At 37.9% G+C, this 23031-nt stretch overlaps 1 protein-coding gene across 4 annotated transcripts in view; it reads left to right on the forward strand.

Moving 5' to 3' along the window:
• Window positions 1–22951, forward strand: part of cntrl (centriolin) — a 70946-nt gene extending 47995 nt beyond the window's left edge. For all 4 annotated transcript variants that reach the window (XM_077231876.1, XM_077231873.1, XM_077231874.1 and 1 more), the window contains 21 exons: window positions 93–235; window positions 333–504; window positions 591–880; window positions 6129–6286; window positions 6421–6583; window positions 7618–7748; window positions 8891–9031; window positions 9108–9234; window positions 9769–9933; window positions 10026–10185; window positions 10757–10872; window positions 10947–11155; window positions 14583–14740; window positions 14832–14896; window positions 15539–15727; window positions 17099–17279; window positions 17383–17546; window positions 18541–18669; window positions 18835–19038; window positions 20226–20288; window positions 22106–22951. In XM_077231876.1, the coding sequence (XP_077087991.1) occupies window positions 93–235; window positions 333–504; window positions 591–880; window positions 6129–6286; window positions 6421–6583; window positions 7618–7748; window positions 8891–9031; window positions 9108–9234; window positions 9769–9933; window positions 10026–10185; window positions 10757–10872; window positions 10947–11155; window positions 14583–14740; window positions 14832–14896; window positions 15539–15727; window positions 17099–17279; window positions 17383–17546; window positions 18541–18669; window positions 18835–19038; window positions 20226–20288; window positions 22106–22330 (3353 nt within the window). In that variant the 3' untranslated portion in view covers window positions 22331–22951. The remainder of the gene's footprint in view (window positions 1–92; window positions 236–332; window positions 505–590; window positions 881–6128; window positions 6287–6420; window positions 6584–7617; window positions 7749–8890; window positions 9032–9107; window positions 9235–9768; window positions 9934–10025; window positions 10186–10756; window positions 10873–10946; window positions 11156–14582; window positions 14741–14831; window positions 14897–15538; window positions 15728–17098; window positions 17280–17382; window positions 17547–18540; window positions 18670–18834; window positions 19039–20225; window positions 20289–22105) is intronic.
• Window positions 22952–23031: the final 80 nt, after the last annotated feature.

Below are 23031 nucleotides of genomic sequence, written 5' to 3' on the forward strand. Positions count from 1 at the left end.
GCATTATGGTGCTGTGTTCTGTGGCCAAGCAAGCACCATGCACATTTCCTTCAGTGCAAAAATAGACTTGTTATATATTATGGTTTGTTTAGCTAACAACGGAAATCTAGAAGAGCTGCTGGAAGAGATTGGAGCCCTGAGGGAAACTCTTCTACAGCAGAATAACTTCCTGTCCAGTTTAGGAGATCCCCTGCCAAACACAGGATATTGGTACTATGTACCATCAAATCAGAATGTAAGAAATCATGTTTTGAAACATGTTCTTTTAGCATTAGAAAAGGAATACTCTTGTAAGTGTATTGTATTATAATCAGCATTTTATTTGTCCTCAGGCCCCTAGTTTGGGATCTCAGGGCACACAAGACTCAGGATTGGACTCTGTTCACATTCAGTCACCTGAGAGAGGTCGACGGTCCGGCCACAGAGCACACAGGGAGAGAAGACCTCCCGTTAATGGAGGATACTGGGTCTACTCCCCCCATCCGTACACTCATGGAAAGAGAGGCAAGTGTCAAAGTCTTTCTCTTCAACATAATCATGGTGATAAATATCATGTCAAAGCTTTAATATCTGTCCACATGTTTCCTTAGATGCTCAGATGTTCAGAGACAGTGGAAGAGAGAGCGATATGGAGGGGACACGTTTCACGCCCCCATCTGGCTTTGCTGGATTTACTCTACCGGATGGTACCGCTTTTCCCCCCGGTTCATTTATTTACAGTCACCCTGTACCTGGCCTGCCCACTGGCTCAAGTACAGTCCTCTGTGGGACGCCTCCTGATGGAGCCAGACTGGTGTTCGGACATCCTCCCAGCAATCTTACTATCCCTCTGGTGCCCAGTGGGACGCTGCACTGTAATGTGCCTGGACATCAGGACTTGGTGAGAGATACCGTGTGTAGAATAGATTTCAAGTTAAATTTAGCTCTGTTATTTCCTGTTGAATTATACTGCTGTTACATTATTTGACATAATTTTACTGTAATTTTGAAATGTATTAGAGCATTTTATTTTAACATTACATTTTTACATTGACAGTGTTTACTAACACAAGATTATATTATTAACCAAACTAATGTCCAAATGAGATCAGAAGTATCACAAACTTTTGCAATGATATTTTGCAAATCATGTTCTTGTGTGCTATTGTTTGTTTTTTTGTCACTATACTACACTACCATTCAGAAGTTTGGAGTTAGTAAGATGTTAAAGAAATTAAAACTTTTATTCAGCATGGAATAAAAGACAGCAAGTCTTTTGAACTTTTCTGTTCATCAAAGAATCCAAAAAAAATCACAAATTCAACAAAACATTAAAAAGCACAACTGATAACATTAGCTGCTTTTTCACTATCGAACCGAACGGTTCCAGTTATATTTCCTGGACGTGACGTCACGTCACAATTATAAACCATTCTCGACCTGGAATTCTCAGCACGGTTGGCTGGTAGAATGCATGTAGTGATGTCGCAACTCAGGATTGGTCACTTGTCTGTTGCCTGGCTACCATTTGTAGATCATCCTCAATAACGTGGTCACTATTTACATCTCATATCGTCTGTAAATTTTTGCGTTACCAAGGCAATGACTGACATATTTGTATTACATTACAATGAGCTCCACTATCTGCTCCACAGTGGAAAATAAAACCTTATCCGTACCGGCTGGGCAGATTTGCACGGAATGGAACGGCTGAGTCACCTTTATTTATATAGCGCTTTTACAATACAAATTGTTTCAAAGCAGCTTTACAGAGATAACAGGAAAGTAAAGTTGTAAAAGTATTGTTAAATTCAAAATTAAATGTTAAATGTTCCCAACTAAGCAAGCCAAAAGCCAATGGCGAATGAAGGCGAAAAAAAAGGCGACAGTGGCAAGGAACCAAAACTCCATCAGTTGACAGAATGGAGGAAACACCTTCGGAGAACCCAAGCTCAGTCGGGGGGCCAGTCCTCCTTTGGCCAACAAACGAACAGTGTATGATTATGATTTAGGCGGCATAATAGGTCAGAAGTCAGATTGGATCAGAACTTTCACAATATTTATCCAGTTCATCTGGTTAGGGGTCGGAGTCATCACGCCGGTATGGAGATACGTTTGTTGAGGTGTCCATGAGGCCTTCACAGTGTTGATGAGGCTGGCACTTCAGGGATGCGTTGTCGTCGTGTCCATGTGATGGTCCTTCATCAGATCTGGATATGGCCTGGATCCGGCGGACTGCGGTAAACCTCGGGATAAACAGAGAGACTAATATTAGCGTAGACGCCATGATGTACAAAGTACATCAGGATTTATGGGAAGTGTTCCCGGTTCCGGCTGATCTAAACTATGCAGCCTAACATTGAATTATAGCAATCTATAATGTGTTACGTGTATGCTAAGCCAAAGAGATGTGTTTTTAGTCTAGATTTGAACTGACAGACTGTGTCTGCTTCCCGGACAATGTTAGGAAGATTGTTCCAAAGTTTTGGTGCCAAGTAGGAAAAGGATCTACCGATAGCAGTTGATTTTGATATTCTAGGTATTATCAACTGGACAGAATTTTGAGATCGCAATAGACGTGAAGGACTATAATGGGTTAAGAGCTCGCTCAAGTACTGCGGAGCTAAACCATTTAATGTTTTGTAAGTAATCAGCAATATTTTAAAATGTATACAATGTTTAATAGGGAGCCAATGCAGTGTTGACAGAACCGGGCTAATATGGTCATACTTCCTGGTTCTGGTAAGAACTCTAGCGGCTGCGTTTTGGACCAGCTGTAGTTTGTTTATTAAGCGTGCAGGGCAACCACCCAGTAGAGCATTACGATAATCTAGCCTTGAGGTCATGAACGCATGAACTAATTGTTCCGCATTTGTCAATGAGAGCATATGACGTAATTTAGATATATTTTTAAGATGGAAAAATGCGCTTTTACAGATACTAGACACGTGAATTTCAAATGAGAGATTGGTATCAAAGAGCACACCCAGGTTCCTAACTGACGACGAAGACTTGACAGAGCAGCCATCAAGTGTTAAACAGTATTCTAGGTTATTACGTGTGGAAGTTTTTTGTCCAATAATAAGAATCTCTGTTTTTTCAGAATTTAGTAGAAGGAAATTACTAGTCATCCAATTTTTTATATCAGCTATGCATTCCGTTAATTTTGTGAATTGGTAAGTTTCGTTAGGTTTTGAGGAAATATAAAGCTGAGTATCATCAGCATATCAGTGAAAACTAATTCCATGTTTCCTAATGATATCTCCTAACGGTAGCATGTACAGAGTGAACAGCAGCGGTCCTAGTACTGAGCCTTGTGGTACGCCATACTGAACTTTTGACCGATAAGACGTCTCTTCATTCAAACTGATAACGGTCAGATAAGTATGATTTAAACCATGCTAGTGCAATTCCACTAATACCAATATAGGTTTCTAGTCTATTTAATAGAATGTTGTGGTCAATGGTGTAGAGCAGGGATGGGCAACTCCGGTCCTCGAGGGCCACTGTCCTGCAGAGTTTAGCTCCAACCCTGACAAATTTTTTTTTTTTAGTAATCCTGAAAACATTGATTAGCTTGTTCAGGTGTGTTTAATTAGGGTTGAAGCTAAACTCTGCAGGACAGTGGCCCTCGAGGACCGGAGTTGCCCATCCCTGGTGTAGAGAGATACAACCACGATCGGATGATAAGAGCAAATCATTTGTGACTTTAATGAGAGCTGTCTCAGTACTATGGTACGGTCTAAATCCGGACTGAAAATCCTCACAGATAGCATTTCCTTCAAGAAAGGAAAACAGTTGTGAGGATACTGGCTTTTCTAATATCTTTGACAGAAAAGGCAAATTTGAGATCGGCATGTAATTGACTACTTCCGTAGGATCAAGTTGCGTTTTTTTAACAAGCGGTTTAATCATAGCCAGCTTAAAGGGTTTTGGTACGTATCCTAGGGACAAAGACAAATTAATGATATTGAGAAGAGGATCTATGACCTCTGGAAGCATCTCTTTCAATAGTTTAGTCGGTATAGGGTCTAACATACAAGTTGTCGATTTAGATGAGTTAACAATTTTGCAAAATTCTTCTTCTCCTATAGCAACAAATGAGTACAATTTTTCCTCAGGGAGACTACAATGCACTCCCTGATGCGATACTGTAGTAGACCGTTGCATAGTTATAATTTTGTCCCTGATATTATCGATCTTATAAGTGAAGAAGTTCATAAAGTCATTACTGCTGTGTTTCTTGGAAACTTCTGGGCTTGAAGCTTTCTTTTTCGTTAGTTTAGCCACTTTTTCAAATAAATACCTAGGACTATGTTTATTTTCTTCTAATAGGGTTGAAAAATAAGCAGATCTAGCAGCTTTAAAGCCTCTCTGTAAGCAATCGAGCACTCCTTTCATGCAATCCGAAATACCTCTAGTTTTGTTTTCTTCCAATTGCGCTCCATTTTTCTGGCTGTTCTCTTAAGGCCCCGGGTGTGCTCATTGTACCACGGCGTTGGACTATTTTCTTTAATCTTCTTTAAGCGCATCGGAGCAACTGAGTCTATAGTGCTGCGAAAGAGAGATTTAAAAGTTTCTGTCGCAATATCGAGTTCTTCTAAGCTATCTGGGATGCTGAGATGATGAAACTGATCAGGAAGATTATTGATAAAGCAATCTTTCGTGGCAGAAGTGATAGGTCTAACATATTTATAACATATTTATATCGGCTTTGCAGCCTCGGCTAAATGTAATTTACATGAGACTAGATAATGATCTGAAATGTCGTCGCTCTGCTGCAGTATTTCAACAGCATCAACATTGATTCCATGCGATAATATTAGATCTAGAGTATGATTACGACAATGAGTAGGTCCTGACACGTGTTGTCTAACTCCAATTGAGTTTACAATGTCTTTAAATGCCAATCCCAATGCATCTTTTTCATCATCTACATGTATATTAAAATCACCAACAATTAGTACTTTATCTGCAGCCAATACTAATTCTGATTGAAAGTCAGCAAATTCTTTGAAAAAGTCTTTATGCTGCCCTGGTGGCCTGTATACAGTAGCCAGCAGAATTCTCAGACGTGATTTATTGTTTACACTATATATTTTTACATTAAGCACCAACACTTCAAAAGAAGTATATTTAAAACTAGATTTCTTAGTGGTTTTAAAAATATTTCTATAAATTACAGCAACACCTCCCCCTGTGCCTTCGTACGAGGTTCATGTTTATAACAGTAATCTTGCGGGGTGGACTCATTTAAAGTAAAGTAATCGTTTGGTTCTAGCCAGGTTTCTGTCAAACACAGCACATCTAGGTTATAATCTGAAATCATTTCATTAACAATAAGTGCTTTTGAAGTAAGGGATCGAATATTCAGCAACCCAAGCTTTATCGTTTGCTCATCTGTATTATATCTGTTTTTTATTTGTTGAACATCAATTCAATTTTTAACCTTAGATAGGTTTGGAAGTTTTTTGTATTTCCAAATTCGGGGAACAGACACAGTCTCTATATGATGATATCTAGGTGAAAGAGGCTCTATGTGATGGGATTTATCTGACCTTGGTGACGCGAGACGGTCAGTTTAGCCAGTCTGTCTGCTTCCTGACCTGAGCCCCAGATTGTCATGTTTTGTCTCTAAGACTATGAGCCAAATTACTAGAGAGAAGAGCAGCACCATCCCAGGAGGGATGAATACCATCTCTTTTCAACAGGCCAGGTTTGCCCTAAAAACTTTTCCAATTGTCTAAGAATTCTATATTATTTTGCGGACACCACTTAGACAACAAGAACAGTTTGGCCCGATGGTGGAAAAGCAGCTATTGATATAAAGTTTGTTGAGCACCTAAGCATATTAGAATGATTTCCAAAGGATCATGTGATACTGAAGACTGGAGTAATGGCGGCTGAAAATAAAATGTTAAATGTAAAACAAATGAATTTTTCAAATATATTCTAATAGAAAACAGTTATTTTAAATTATAATAATTTTTCAGTATTACTGTTTACTGTTTAGTAAATGCATCCTTGGTGAGCATGAGAAACTTCTTTTAAAAACATTAAAAAATAACTGATCCCAAATGAATGTATGGTAGTGTACATGGAAATGGTCTTAATTTTTATAAGATAAGTAGTTTTGGTATGTGTTTCAGGAGCGTGATCTGAAGAAGGCAGAGCGTAGACTGAGAGACGAGTTTGCTGGTAAAGTTCACACTGAGGAAGAAAAGCACACACTGCAGGAAAAAACAACAGAGCTGCAGCAGGAAATCAAACGTCTGCGCCGGAAAATCCACACACTGCAGCGCCACAAGTCAGTGAGCATGCTAACAGCAATATATCTTACTCAATATCAACTCAGTATAACACACAGCATCTCTGAAATGTAAACTACATGTTATGGATAAAACTGAATAACTAGTGCCTTTCATTGTTTTGGTTCATCAGGAGTGGGTTGGAAAGCACTGTACTGCATGCAGAGGAGGAGCAGTGTTTGCTGGGAGAGGTGGAATGTGTGGAGAAGACCCTGCTGAAGCGTAGAGTAGAGCTCAGAGAAGCTGACAGACTGCTTCTAGAGGCTAAGACAGAGCTCAAAGACACTCGAGCCAAGGTCCGACACTAGTGTGCCTCTTCTTGCGTAGCCACGCTATTAAATATATTTTTCAGTAGGGGCCATTCACACAGAACACGTTTTTCCATTTCACTGCGCTTCTTTTCTATTGTTTATCAATGTAAACGCGTGCGAGATTTCGTGCATGATGCACCATTCCCAAAAACATGCTGCTTAAATTAAAATTAGTTGAACTTTTAAAAACACATCTCCAGACCTTTTCGCTCCATTGACCTACGTGAATTGTGTGAATTGCCCCTTGCAGTAGTCCGGTGTAGCTCATGTCCGCTCTCGCTCCTTTCACTTTCCTATCAATTCACCAGTGTCATATATATATAGATGACAAAAAATTATTTTACAAAAATCACTGATTCAATCATTGACCCATGCACAATAAATATTTAGCTAAATACTGCTGTTAATCACACTGTTTTAATTGAATTATATAAATTAAGGCTTTTATTTGTTTTTTTTTTATAATTAAAAAATGTAAATTAATACACTAACATTGTAAGGTTTAGTATTTAAAGTATTTTTTGTTATAGATAAATTAATACTTTTATCCAGCAATTAAACTGACAAGAAATCTTTTGTAAAAAATTATTTACATTTCAAATAAATGCTGTTATTTACACATTTTTATTCATCAAATAATCCTTAAACATTTATTATGCTAGGCAGCACAACTGCTTTCAACATTGATACTTATAAGAAATGTTTATTGAGCAGTAAATCAGCATATTAAAGTGATTTCTGAAGGATCATGTGACACTGAAGACTGGAGTAATAATGCTGAAAATTCAGCTTTTGACATCACAGGAATAAACTACATTTTAAAAAATGATCATTATTAAATAAATGAAAATATTAAATAGAAATCAGTAATTATAATTTAAAAGAGTAACTTGGCTGTGGTTACATTTAACCACATAAAGGTTTTTTTAAAGTAGCTTCCCTAACATTGGGCTTCTTAAATATTACATGTATACGTCAACTTCCAAGTTGCTAATGATCTAATGCATGTGGGTTTGCAGACTAAGGAGAGTGTGCAGCGCTACAATGAGGCCAGCAGGCGAGCAGAAGAGACAGAACGAGAGCTGGTGGAGATGGAAAAGAGAGCTCAAGACAGTGCCACAAAGCTGGTCCGAACGAAACAACAGCTCAGGTGAACACAAATACCACACATTGATTTTTTTTTACTTATTTAAGTTCTGAATCCTTACAGCTGCTGTGTGTAATATGCCATAAGTAACACCAAACATAAATGCAAAAATATCCATTTCGAAAAGGTTTACCAAACACTTTTCCCATCTGCTACTGTTCAGACAAAAAGGTAACATGATGTTGAAAGCAAGTGTTTACACTTTTTGGGGAAATCAACCTATGAATAATTAAAGGGATAGTTCACCCAAAAATGAAAATTCTGTCAGTAATTACTCACCCTCATGTTGCTCCAACCCCGTAAGACCTTGTTCATCTTCGGAACACGAATTAAGATATTTTTGATGAAATCTGAGAGCTGGATCCCTCCTCCATAGGCTTCTTGAGGGATTGAACTTGCAGGCCCCGAAAAGTTATTACAGACATTGTTAAAATAGTCCAAGTGACTACAGTGGCTCAATCTTAAATTTATCAAACGACGAGAAATACTTTTTGTGTGCAAAAAAAACTAAAATAACGACTTTATTTCAACTATTCATGTCCTTCTCTGTGGGCCTCGAGTCAGTTCACTAGTGTAAAAGCGTAGAGCTTCTGTTGTTGTACGCACATCACACACATGACCAGCGTAGGCCAATAGTGAGCCTACGTGTGACGTAGCACTACACTATTACACTAAGTTAACTGACTAGAGGCCAACAGAGAAGGAAATGTATAGTTGAAATAAAGTTATCGTTATTTTTGTTTGTTTTTGCGCACAAAAAGTATTCTCGTCGCTTGATAAACTTAAGATTGAGCCACTGTAGTCACTTGGACTATTTTAACGATGTCTTTCATAACTTTTCGAGGCCGGCAAGTTTCAATCGTTTTGAAGCCTATGGAGGAGTATGGAGGAGTGATCCAGCTCTCAGATTTCATCAAAAATATCTTAATTCGTGTTCCGAAGATGAACGAAGGTCTTAGGGGGTTGGAATAACATGAGGGTGAGTAAATACTGACAGAATTTTCATTTCTGGGTGAACTATCCCTTTAAAGGATTTTAACAGCAATTTAGCTTTTAAGGCTGTTCTAAGATTCTGCATCAAGTTTAGTTTGAGCTGGAAAACTTGCTAATAGCAAGAAATGAGACATGTAAATCTGCTACTAAAGGAATCTTCAAGAGGAGTTTAAGGAGCTGCAGAAAAGGAAACAGGACCAAGAACACACTCTGAAAGAAGTAGAGGAAGTCCTCGCATGTCAAGATGCAAAGTTTCAAGAAGTCAACAGAAAGCTGGGTAGAGCGACTGACAGGTGCTACAACTATAATTTCAGTAAATCACTGAATGCAGAAAATTTCCCTCCACTGAACTGTCTGTCTCGTATATAGACTGGAAACTGTTGAGAAAGAGCTCAGAGAGACCCAGAGCCTGGAGGTGAAACTCCTGCAGAGCTGCAGAGAGACAGAAGAAAGCCTAACACAACGCAAAACAGAACTGGATAAATTCAACACTCAGGTAACACATGTGTAAAAAAGCAACACAATACTAAGTACAGCTCTGAAAAGCACCACTCAGTATCAACTAAACAATACCGTTCAAAAGTTAGAGGTCACTAAGAATTTTTTTTTTTAAGAAATTGTGTTTTTATTCAGCAAAGACAGTAAAGACATTTATAATGCAACAAAACATCGGTTTCAAATAAATGCTATTCTAAAGAATCCTGAAAAAATAACTGTATCAGTTTTCACACTTTCTTTAAGCAGCACAACAAAATTCAGTTCGGATGATAAATGTTTCTTGAGTACCGAATCAGCATTTTAGAATGATATCCGAAGCATCGTGTGACAATGAAGACTGAAGTAATGGCTTCTGAAAATGCAGCTTTGCCATCTCAGGAATAAAGTCCATTTTAAAACACACCAAAATAGAAAAGATTGTAGATTGTAATTGTGTTTCACTGTAAATCGACCCAAAACTATTTAACAGTATTGTGCAGCTGAAAAAGAATTACATCAATGTGACTTTGTGTGTCTCTTGTGTGGGATACAGGTGGTGTTGCAGCAGGAGGAGCTGTCTTTTCTGGACAGGAAGCTGGAGCAGTGGAAACAGGAAGAGGAGGTGTTGAAAGCTAGTGTGGAGCAGCACAGACAGGGCCTGTTGGGTGTTCTCAGACAGGGAGAAGAGGATGCCCAACTCTTACACCAGCACATTCAGGTTTTTACTTGCACAAAATATTAATGCAGTGTTTAAATACCGTATTATGGAAATACTTGATGAATATTTATGAATGGTCTGGATATGTGTAGGAACTCCGTGTGGATGTCCAGTCTCTTGCCGTGCAGAAGGGAGAGCTGGATTCTCAGCTGTCCGAAAGGAAAGCCAGACTGGCACAGTGTAAGAAAGATCAGCAGCAAGAGGAAGAAACCCTGCAGAGCCTTCGTTCAGCCATCAAAAAACACACAGCAGGTCTGTTATTATAGAGTGGCCAGTTTGACATGTCATGACATCAGTTTAATTCGACGTCTGTCTCAAACAATGGTGTGAGTGGCAGACGAGAGGTGGAAAGGGAGTTTTTTTAGAAACTTGTTTTCTGGCCAGTTGACGGAACAGTCACTTTCCTTTGAGAGCCAATCCTCTGCTGACATTACAATTTGAAATAGTCAAAAACTCACCACAACTTCAAAAAGTCCAAAACGAGGTGCATAAACTGAAAAGAACCAAACGGAAGCCTACACACTCTAATAGTTAAAAGAAACGCACCAGGAGCCACTGCTTTACTGAAAACGTTTCAATCACGTGACCATTCAAATTTGACATTCTGAAAATCTTGGTCTGGTTTTCTGTGATGTATTGGTCAGTAAGTAATGTATAAGAGATAAGGTTATCCTGATATATCCATATAAAGTTAAAAAATAAAGAACTACTGCTTGTGGTGCAGAAATTGAAAAATTATAAAAATAAGTCTGAATGAGTGAAAAAAACTGAATCGTATCCATTTGGTTCGCCCAATTAATGTTGAGAATTTGTGTGTGTTTAGAGCTAAGGCATGTGTTGGAAATGGTCCAGTTGGAGACTAGGGAATTAGAGGGAGTGAAGCTGCAACATAAACAGAAACTGGACCAGCTTGAGAAGAGCCAGGAAACTCTTCTAGAGGTCAGTCCTAAAAAAATGTTTGTCTTCGCCTGTATTGTTTGTGCTGATGTTTAATGTGAGCTTCCTCTGCTCAGGTGCGTGTGGATCTGCAGCATGTGCAGCAAGAGCTGCAGGAGCAGCATGGAGAGGCTGAGAGACAGATGAACCTGCTGGAGAAAGAGAGAGCAGAGCTCCACACCCTCCAACAGAAGAGCCTCGACCTGCAACAGCAAACAGACAAAGAGAGGAGCAGCCTGCAGGAACAGTGCAGAAACCTGGAGGCCAGACGCACACATGTTCAGAGGTAACAAATGAAAAAAAAAAAATTCTCACATTTCTTTTGTCTGTACAATCTTTAGAGACTTTTGAGTCATATTGGAAATTCTTCTGTCAATATCTGATAAAGCTACCACTTAGTTATTATCATCATGAAAATTAATATGATCAGGGTTTGTCCAAGGTGCTTAAAGTGCTTGAAGTACTTGAATTTGACTTTTTGAAATTTAAGTCCTGGAAAACCCTTGAAAACAGTCATATTTTTGAAGAGGTACTTGAAAAGTGCTTGAATTATTAAAAATAGGGATGCACCGATACCGAGCTCATGTACACATAAAAATGCTCCGATACCAACAACCGATAGGCTACCAGGCAGCGTGTATACTAACACACAGCTGTGGTGCGCGAGCTGATCAGAGGAAACCCCGCAGTGGATTGAGCGCGCAGCGGCACAGACACGCGAGCTGGTCGAGCACATCCTTTAAACAGACATCAGTGAAAGGTTTGTAGTTCAGTCGGATGTCAATGGCAAAGAAAATAAAACGAGCCTGATTTATGTATAACGAGTCATACCCTACATTATTAATGGACGTTTGCAGGTCAAGAAGTTTCATGAACGCAAATATTAGCGCGCGCCCCGCAAACCAGTGTCTCCGCGCGCGAATACTGAATTAAATTGTCTTTCACGTCTTGCGCTTGTACAGACGAATTCACACAAAATTATGTGAAAACGCACATCTTAGCGAGTTGTACTAGTAAGTCAGTTACTTCTCAAGTGAACGTAGCCATGTCCGTGCGTGCGGTCTTAGGGGCAGCAGTTTAACTAACCCGCTGCTGTTTTTTTAATGTTAATCAAACAATGGACAAATAAATTACTCACTGCTCTTGACTAAATAGGCTACCCTTTTCAACTTTTCAACAAAAAGTTCCATCTATATTTAATTAATCCAGTAATGAATGTGCAATTTTTTCACATTTGATTACAAATTTCTGTACCTGTTAGACCTGAAAAACACTGTATATTTCATTTGTAGCCTTTCTTTGTTCTATTGTATATTTATTTGTAAGTTGATTATTCGTTCTTATTTTGTTGCTGACTGCTTACCTTTAATAATGTTTTAAATTCACATTAATTAAGCTGGCAGTTTTTGTTGTAGTATCAAAATTGAATTAAATAATTGATATTTCACTGGTGTCTAAACATTTGTACCACTGACTAGAGCAGCTCCTGAAGGGTCAGTGCTGAGGATTGGCCTCAGCACTGACCCTTCAGGAGCTGCTCTAGTCTAAATATGTGCTGTGCTATTCAATGAAAGATAAGATATGACAGAGTAATAGAATGTACAGTAACAGAAGCTCATACAATGCATTTTAGCAGGCTTAATTAAGCATGAAAATAATTGAAAGTAATATATATTTGATGAACAAATTAAGCCAACTAATATGATTTATATTCTTTTGGTTTATCTACTAATACATTTAAAAATTACAAATGCAGTGAAAATTCAGGGATCGGTTACGGTATCTCGTTCTCGTGCAAAAAGTGGTATCGGTGCATCCCTAATTAAAAATATTGTGATTTTTTTGTTGTTGTTGAAAAAATACAATTGTTTCATGCTAAATCAACGCCCACCTGAGATATAGAGCTATTTCTCATGGCTATGAGCATGATATTAAGTATATGATAAGTATATAATACAACTTTCATTCTTCAGGTCAATCATATTAATGTGAAAAAAAATCTGTTTCAATATCCTTTCAATGGTTAAGGGGATTTCCTATGCCTGACAGCGCTGGTCAATGGATTGACCTCTATGAAGTGAAAATCAGATACCATATATATATATATTTAATTTGAGTAAAAAAATAAAATGAAATAAATAAAAATAATAATAAAGATATTGTTTGATAAGTGCCGATTGAAGTCCTTGAAATCCAAAAAAGAAGTGCTTGAAAAGTCCATGAAAGTCCTGGAATTTCATTTGACAGAGTCTGTACGAACCCTGTATGATTTCAGATTTATCCACCTCTAAATGCCTCATAAGTTAAAGTGGTTGGTTGATTTATGTCTTGTATTTTTATGTCGATCGATCATTTACAAGGGGGTTCCTTAGTGTCTAAGTGGGCAGTTCTTGTCCAGAATAACCAACAATACATATATTTTCATCAAAGTTACAAATTTAATTTAGCAAACAAAAAAATGCATTTTCCATACCCAATTATCTCAGCATGCCTCAGGCCTAGGGCAGAGCAACATCCTGGACAAGCAAAAAAAAAAATCATAAAGAATGACTTGATGAGTTATGGTTTGGCTGAAATTGATTGTTTTTCTGTGATTATTGGATGAGAACAAAACTTCTTTTAGCTTAGTTCCAACCTGCGTGAGTTTAGTTTCAACCTGAATCAGCTAATCAAGTGTTCAGGATTACACTTCTCAAACAGAAGGCTGCATCCTAGTGAGGCTGCGCTCTTCCTAGTTTAGTCCTTTCGTTGGCTTGTAGGTTAGAGTCCTCCTCAGCATTAAACTATAGAATGAGTCTGTCTACTAAGTGCTCATGGCTACTACGTCACACATGTTCCCGCCCCCATGATCAGGGCACAAAAATACAATTGCAACTTAATTTTGGAAAAAATTAATTTTGCAAATTAACCCTAACCCTGCATTAAAAATCTTATATTAACTGGCTTTCACAATAGTACAATAAATGACAAGAAAAAAACACCTGTGGTCTCCCAGTGCTTACATTAATTGTTGTTAAGTGATTAAATTACATCAAAACAACCGCCTTTCTTCTACGAAAACTTTATTTTCGTGTTACATTTCATAATGAACTCAGAGAAACTTAGTGCTTATTTGTTTTTCATCAGTTCTTTTTCGTGAATTGGAGTGTGGGCAAAGGATTATGGGTGGATGCGAAGGATACACTTGATGCATCCTTCAAAATGAGCTGAATGAAGGACATGAAATGTTCAAAACGTTCCAATTAAGACAGCCTTCGGCGCTGATGTGGCAGACATCCATTTGAGAAGCACCCCTAGAATTTTTCAGTCAAGTATGTTTGAGGCAGGTTGGCGCTAAACTCTATTGGCCCCTGCCCTCCAGGAGCAGGATTGGGCATCCCTGAGCTACATGATGACACTGTTTATGCAGAGCTGCTTTATAGCTTATCCGACTTGAATCGAATCAACATTAAACCGACTCAAATCGAATAACGGTACTATTGTCTTCTGTAGAGCAGTTTATAGCTGAATTGAACTCATTTCATAATTGATGAACTTTTAGTTATTGAACTGAACTGAATCAACACTGAACTGACATTGTTGTTTTTTACAGCAGAATTGTATTCTATTTGCTTTATTGATCACTATTTTCCTGTTTATCACTGTAAAGCTGCTTTGTGTGTCTATATTGTATAAAGCACTATATAAATAAAGGTGACTTGACTTGGTTTCAGGTGTTTGGAAGCTTTAGAGACGAGGACGAGGGCAGCAGAAACAGAGCTTCTCAGACTACAGACTGAGCTGGACAAGCTACAACAGGAGCAGAAACACGCGCATGATCTGCGTCAGGAGATCAGCAGAGACACGGCAGCCGCGCGGCAGCAGCATGAGGGTATCCACTCAACAGCCTTACTTTAAAATCAGCTGTCGGTTTTCATGCACTGTGAAAATAAACACTCTGAAATGCTTGTTTTTACCCACAGAGGAGTTGAGCAGACTGAAGAAACAGCTGGTGGAATCTCAAACTCAGTTAGATGAGATCAGAGAGGTGAGTTTAAAGCAAAACGCTGCATATCTTGCGGTTTTCATTTACCCAAAAAACTGAAACCGAAAATAGTTTATTTAATAATAATAATACAAAAAACTTGCATAAACAGTTTTATATAAAAACGTGTATATAAAAATATTTAATTGCACATTTTTATATCAACTTTTTAATGATATGATTGTTTCTATGTTTCTTATTTATTGACTTTTTTCCAGTTGAAACACCTTTACATGCCTTTACTTGAAACATGATGCATTTCAGTTGGTTGTACTTTTTCTTTCAACATACCTTCTGATGTTCAATCATGTTTATTTCGTGCTGATCGAACAGAATTTGCTGACAGAATTTGAAAGCTGAGACGTTGTTTAATATCAAAAGTAACAAAGCACAAAGTCTATTTTTTATTAAAATGAGAAATCCGTATTGTCAACCAATCCTAGCACAAAAGACAGTTTCAAAAGACAGTTACCTGTTGTAGCTTATGCAAGTTCTGGGCACTAAATAGATACTGACAGTTAAAACGCACCATCAGAAAAAGCGCTAATGGAACATCAAGATTTCGGTTAATGATTGGGGCACTCAAACTGAAATTTCCGTGCATCACTATATAGGATAAAAAGTGTTTCTCTTGATCATGTTTAGGAGGTGAAGGCTGCGACACGGCAGCGGGAAGAGCTTGTGAAGCAACAAAAGGAGCAAAAGGCTGGACTGCAGGAGAAAGAGGAGAAGATCAGGAGAAGACAACAGAGACTGGACCGACTGGGGCAGCAGCTGGAGGAGCTCAAGGCAGAAGTAGCCATGAAACAGACACAGCTTGAAGAAAATGAAAAGGTGAAGCGAGATACTGTCTTTTCATACACTTTACCTTTGAAACTAGATGATGAACGTTAGACGTGTTAGAGGGACAGTTCACCCAAAAATGAACATTGTCATCAATTACTTATCCTCCAAAAAGTCCATTATGAATTTCTTTTACAATCTCAGTTTTCAATTATAAAGTACTTTATAGGCATGATTGTGTTGACATACAATATTGCCAACGCATTATATGCAAAATAAGTAATGACACGAACAAGAAATATCTGTAAGTTATTTATTTATAAAGCACATTTAAAATGGCCTCAAGACTGACCAAAGGGCTGTAAAAAGGAGCGACAATTAACATATTAAAAAGCTGATGAAAACAAATGAGTTTTAAAAAGAGATTTAAAAACTGATGAAGAGAATCTCTGATTTAAACTGATTTAAAAATCTCCTCTGCGTTTAGCCTTGAGCAAGGGACTGTCGGTAAGTTAAGGTTACCGGATATTAAACTTCTGGAAGGGTTAGGGAGACAATAGATCAGTAGTTAGGAGCAAATTAATGTAAGCATTTATACACAAATAGAAGAATTTTAAAGTCGATCCTAAATTGGACTGAAAGTCAATGGAGAGCTCGCAAAATTGTGTGGTCACAGTTGCCATTGATTTTATTCAAAAGTAATTTTTGTATAGTTTTTGTTTTGTTAATAAATAACTTGCTTTAAAAGTTTGGCTTTATTGTGTGTCCCAGTTTTGTTGCATCCCTTTTGAGCCACAGGGCGTAACAATTATATTGATCAAGGCAGTAACTGGTTTCTGAGGGTGTGCAGCTGAAAAATTAATTCTTAATGACTGGAAAACTGTTGAATGAGGTTAGAGTTTGTCAAAGTACTTTCTCTCACCTCTTTTTGAACTTTGATTTTTGAGTTTTTTTGCCTAAAGAACTTTCAATCTGGGGACAAAATCTTTCAGGTTTCTTTGAAACTATCTTTTGTGTTTCGAAGTCGAACAAAAGTTGCAATCACATTAGAAAATTCTGTGGGAAAAAGTAATTACTCTTTTGTTAACAGTGAAGATGTATGATGCGCTGCTTACACAGAAGTCACTTTCAAACCAAACAGCTTCTGTTGTTATAGCTGCGAATTTGCGCGACCGACTGAACCTATTGCGCAAATTGCGTTGGAAATTATTTTGCCCTTAATTCCCAGCCATGTGGATTCAACAAAAATTCACCGAGCAATGGTAACTGACCACCCAATATGGGTTTGACATGAGGGTGAGTAAATTATGACCGAATTTCCATTTTTGGGTGAACTAACCTTTAAAATCATTGTCTAACATATATTGTAGCTGACCATTTTCTAGGAGTAATGAGGACATCATGTTTGTGTCCTGTGGGTAGATGGTGAGGGTACAGCAGCAGCAGAGCACTGATCTGGAGCAGCAACACAAGCTGAAGCAGCAGAAGCTGCAGGCATTAGACAGAGCTCTGGACCGGATGGAGCAGGACACAGTCGCAGAAATGGACCTGCAGAGGGAGCACAAACAGTGCACTGCACTACAAGAGCAGGTGGATGAACTGGGTGAGCTGCATTACATGTGTTCCCTTACGTTTAGCCTGGTGAGCACAGAGCCTTTAAGTACTAGTACTTGCCTTTAAGTACTGAAGTGTGAGTGTGTATTCAGAGCAGAGGGTGTGTGAGCGGGACATCAGACTCCACCATGCTGTTGAGGAGACCCATCGCCTGCAGGAGGCTCTGCTGTCTGACAGGACCAGCGCTGAGGGACGTCAGGAGGCCCAGAGGAACCATAGCCACACAAACAGGCAAAGACTGCTGGGAGTGGAAGAGGTGATTGGCAGACGGACCCATTAGTAGTACACTGGCAATTTAATGGGCACTGGAGCTGTTGCCTAGTGCTATAGAATTTAAAAATTTCATTCTGTCCCCACTCATTCCAAACCTGTACGACTTACTTTCTTCTGCGCAACATAAAAGAAGATATTTTAAAGAATGTCTCTGTTTTCTTTCATTATATGCACGAAAACATGCCATTTATTCCAGTGTTTTAGTATTATTTATATACTTTTATAGTACTTATATTATATAGTTATAGTTATAGTTAACTTAATTTGAATTTAATTTTAGTACTTTGACAGGAACTTATTTCATTTTTTAAGGTTAAGTTTTTACTACTAATATTTATATTTTATTTCAGCTTTATTTTTCATAGTTTTAGTTATTAATAACAACATTATAAACTTTATTCAGCTGATATTTGGCAATTTTGAGATTATCAAGCTCAACTTACCCCAAGGGATGGTAAAATATTTGAAAGACTTGGATAAATGAGACTGCCATATTAAAAAAAATAATAAAGCAGTAATCCAGTAGTATTAAGGCACATTCACACCAAGAACGATAACTATAAAGATATCTAAATTAGCGTCCACAACAGCAGGCAATATCGTTCTGTTTATTCTAAGCAAGTGTTTGCCGCTTTAAATGCTCCAGCTCTTTAAAGCAGGATGGATTCTGATTGGCTGTCGATGTTTGTATCGTTCATCGACTGGAATAAAATAGTTCTGAAAGTGATTGCTAAAATATCGTTTCTCTGTGCCGTTATCGTTATAGCTGTGGTGTGAAATCTGCTATTCTCAAATATTGAGAAAGATTTTTAGAACTATATCTTTATCGTTATCTTTTTAGTTATCGTTCTTGGTGTGAATGGGCCTTTAGACTGGCTTTATTTTAACATTCCTTCATTTTACGAGGTCTTTAGTCAGCTCCTGCTGTAAGTTTTACTATAGTTTATAGCCGACAGACTAACTTGTGCTTGTTTCAGGAGCGTTTGCGGCTCCAAAGGGACCTGCTGACTGTGGAAAAAGCTGCTCAAGAAAACCATAAACAAGCCAGAACGCTGCAGGAACAGCTCAGCACAATTTCCCAAGAGCTGCTCTGCCTCAAAGACATGGTACAAACAGAAAATAGCATTGTAACACACCACATCTGTTTACTGTTATAGATCTGTTGCAGATAAACATATTAGTTGTACTTGTTTGTACTTTTTTTGCAGCACATGTGATGTTACTGTACATAGTTATTAGTGAGATATGAGAAAGTCATGTGCCTCTCTCAGCTGCAGGGCCAAGAGGAAGGAGTTTCTCGGCTATGTGAGATTAAGGACAGTGTGCGCTCTGTGAGATCACAGATGAAAGCGGATATTGACAGTGGGGTGAGGGAGCTGGAGTCGCCCTCTAGCGCCTCCTCAGACACAGACAGCCTGAAAGAGAATCATCCTAGTGTTACGCTCTCCTTGGGGAATCCAGCATACAACACTAAGGTGAGGCTTTTCATATGCACGTCTTAAACAAGTGTGTTAGAATGGGAGATAGCGGTGTAAAAGTATACAGATTACTCTAAAGCTGTGGTTCTCAATCAGTGGCCGGGACCCACTAGGGAGCCTCAGCAAACATCTAGAAGTCCTCATGATGAATGAAATTATTTAAAATAATGGAAAATTTTTAATTCTGTCATAATTTACAAACCCTCATTTCAAACCTGTATACTTTTCTTTCTTCTACTTAACATGAAATAAGATATTTTTAAGATTGTTGGTAACCAAACTGTTTTGGTTCCCATTGACTTTTATCTACAAAAAATAAATAAAAAAAATGGAAGTAAATAGGAACTAGAACTGTTTGGTTATGAACCTTCTTCAAAAGATCTGCAGTAGTTCCACAGAAGAATAAATGATGAAAGATTTTTTGGGGCGGACCATCCCTTTAATTTAATTTAATTATATTCAGGTTATAACATGGATCTTCAAGGAACACTGTATGAGGAAGCCTAATTCTAAAAGTGTGACTTGTACACCTGGTAAATTAATAAAATCTTAAAACATAGTGGCCATTTTTAAAATGATTAATGCATTTTTTACAAGTTTACTAGTTGAGCTTTAAAATATTTTATCGGGTACAAATTGATTAAATTATATATTTTATTTTAAATTTTTAAATAAAATCCTTATCCTTAATTCCAACTAAAAGAATCACGTAAATTCATTGGTTAAAATAATTGCATTGAAGTAGAATAAGTATAAAAGTATAACAGTATATAAAAGTATAAAAATACATAATTACATTTTTTTTTTAATTTACAGAAACAAGGACTTAGTTTTAAAAATGTTTCGAAAATAAAATAGGGGGCCTTTGAATATTGTTGTGGATATTAGAAGGGGGCCTTGAAGTGAAAAAGGATGAGAACCACTGCTCTTAAGTAACATTTACTGTAGCATTTTATCACTGAAAAATCTGATAATTCTATCCATAGAATACAGAGGAAGCTCCGAAAAGGATAAAGCACCAAAAAGTAGCTCATATGACTTGTGGGCACAATCCATTTTCTTCAGCTCTTAAATCTCTTTCTGCTTCTGCAGTTTCAAACCTGCCACATTTGCAAATTCTGTTTTGTTTATCAGGAGTTGAGATGCAATTAACAAGGCTAATGTTGGTCATTTTCTAAAAACAGGATGAACAGTGGCGAGGGGAAGCACTGAGGGAAAGACTAAGGCAGCAGGAGGACCACCTGAAGGTACAGTTAAGTTAATCAGAGGCTGCATCTTCGAGGGCCGATTGAATCACTACGGCGCGGCAAAGGTTGTCCCAATTCGAAGGCTCCTTCAAATGCGGCCTCGAAATGTGGCCTTCATTTCCCGTGAAATGATAAAACAGATGGACCCGTGGCGGCTTCGCATTCCCCTAGAATTCTCTGTGCGCCAGTGACGACAGATTTTTTTTAAACAAATTGCCGTATTACACTCTTAAATGATTTTGAGTTCTACTTACTCGAATGATCTAGATGTGATTTTATATAGTTTATTTATACTCTTTATTATGTACACAAATGGATCAAGGTGACCATATTTAGACAGGCTGTGAACCCTGTTTTGTGTTTAGGCAGTTGAATATAACTTTTAAAAAAGTCCAGTACAAACGTTACTCCTGCACGTCAACGGCAGCTGTCACATATTCTAGGCGTTATTAACCGTCCTTCGTAGGTGAGACCGTCCCATTTAACAACGCTCGGGCAGACCTTTGAAGGCCTGGCCTTTGAAGTCCGAGTCCTTCGAAGGATGCAGCCATTGAATTGGGACATAGCCAATATCTTGATCATTTGATAAGGCAGGGGTGCCTAATCCTGGGGCCTGGTGAATAAACGTTGCGTACGCGCAAAAAAGACATTGAAATGTCCATACACATTTTCCACACACATATTGGGATTTATAAAAAAAATAAACTAGGCGTAAATATGTGTAAATATGTGCTCACTTTTACTGGAGTGAGCGAAGTAATGAATTAAAATAATGATTTAAACTCGGTTTAACATCGATATACACATTTAGATGAAATATGCCACTCTCATTAATAGAGTTAAGCACTAAAATTTCATGAAATCATTATTCAGAAGTTACAATATTTTTATATTAATTTAGATGTAAATATTTGTAGTGGATGCGCTATTTTTGAACACTTTTCCTGTGGCATGTGCTTTAATGTTTTAACTACAGCGTGGATTGCTTGGCGCATGATAATTCTGCTTCTAAATGTGTTCTAAATAGCAGATGTTAATGTTTTTGTCAGTGACGCGCTGAGTCAGACAATTATTAACACTCCAAGTCTATTTCCATTAAAAATATATAAACCATCCTAAAATATGTATACCTTATAGGCAAAATTGCATATATTTGATTAGTTTAAGCAATTAAAAATAGCCTACTATTTGTGATTGAGAATAATTCTTCTCTGAAAACTTTCTCTGAAATGTATTTTATACATTATTGATTTATTTATTGTAAAATAAGGCAAGGGTACTGAATGATTTTTAGTAATGTGATGTGACAGCACATGGTCCTTATCTCATATTTCCCTAATGTCTTCTGTTAAACATGGTATCATGTGGATGGGAATATGCATGGAAATTATATGCAGATCAGTTATGCATAGTAAAATGAGGCATTGTAAGCTCCATATATGGTTAGTTCGGGGAGGAGACGGGGTGGAGGGTCTATAAAGGGAATTTTGCATAGGTTCTGGCATACGCACACTTTTAGGATGAAATCTATGGACGGTTTTATACATGAGGCCCCTGATCTTTGAGGGCCAATCTCCTGCAGAATTTAGCTCCAATCCTGATTAAGCACACCTGAACCAGTTAATCAAAGTTTCCAGGATTACTAGAAATGTCTAAGCAAGTGTGTTGGGGCATATTGGAGTTCAACTCTGCAGGACGTTGGCCCGACACCCCTGTGATAAGGTAACACACTTTAAATTATTAGAAATTGATTTAGATTTTGTCTGAGAAGATTTGAAATCTTAGGGCTGATTTGAGTGTCTGTCCATGGTTTCCAGGTTCAACTGCGCAGTCGCATGATCTCCCAGCAAGAGGCTCTGAGTCAGCGCAGACTGCAGACTGAAGGCAGCATTCAGGGTCTGCGCAGACATGTTGACAAACTGGACCAGCTCCTTGGCAACTCTTCCAAAGACTCTTATTTGAGTGACCCGGAAGCCCTGCCAAAACATACCGATGTAAGGGATCAGAAACAATGGTCCATTGGCACTTCTGTATTGACATAAGCAAATAATTGCATATACTGGATAGTTACCATGCAGCATTTATAAAGAAGAATCACTTCCATTATCGGATTATGGAAGCAGCTAATTACAGAGGAGTACAGATGAGTTCAGAGGAGCTGTTCGATTAAACCCCACATCGACAAGAAAAAGTAACCGAGACCATTGAGACATCCACAAGACAGTCTCAATTACTTCCTCCTTTGGTTAGGGCAGAGGCTGGATGTTTAAACCTTCTCTACAGCACAAAAAAAAAAAAAATTTGGTTTCAGTTTCCAAACAAGGAAACTAAAACTTTAGGTAAAAATTAGGATGGTGAAAGTTCATTCTCTACCTCTGATTTGCTGCTTTATGAAATTATTAATGACTGTTACATGCCTTTTGTTCATGTCAAAGTAGGCAATGTCTTGTGAATGTTTTTTTAGTGTTTACAGTTGAAACAGATGCAGGTTTCATCATGTGATGCACAAAAAACAGGTTGTGCTCTGGAATGAATGTTTCATTTATCAAAAAGGATCTTGTATTCAAAACCATGATATGCAGAGTATTTATTACAGCACTTCTCTTTATATAGTTTGTCTCAAATCAAATACTTTAATTAAAGCGAGTATTGCACACTATTAATAGCCTTGTCCAGTTTCTCATTTTCCAAGATGTCTCTCATTATTGCTCGTATTCAGTTCGATCAATTGTATATGTGGACA

Source organism: Siphateles boraxobius, unplaced genomic scaffold, assembly GCF_051911475.1.
Source record: "Siphateles boraxobius isolate OS27281-9 unplaced genomic scaffold, OSU_SipBor_1 16, whole genome shotgun sequence".
NCBI classification, from domain to species: Eukaryota; Metazoa; Chordata; class Actinopteri; order Cypriniformes; family Leuciscidae; genus Siphateles; species Siphateles boraxobius.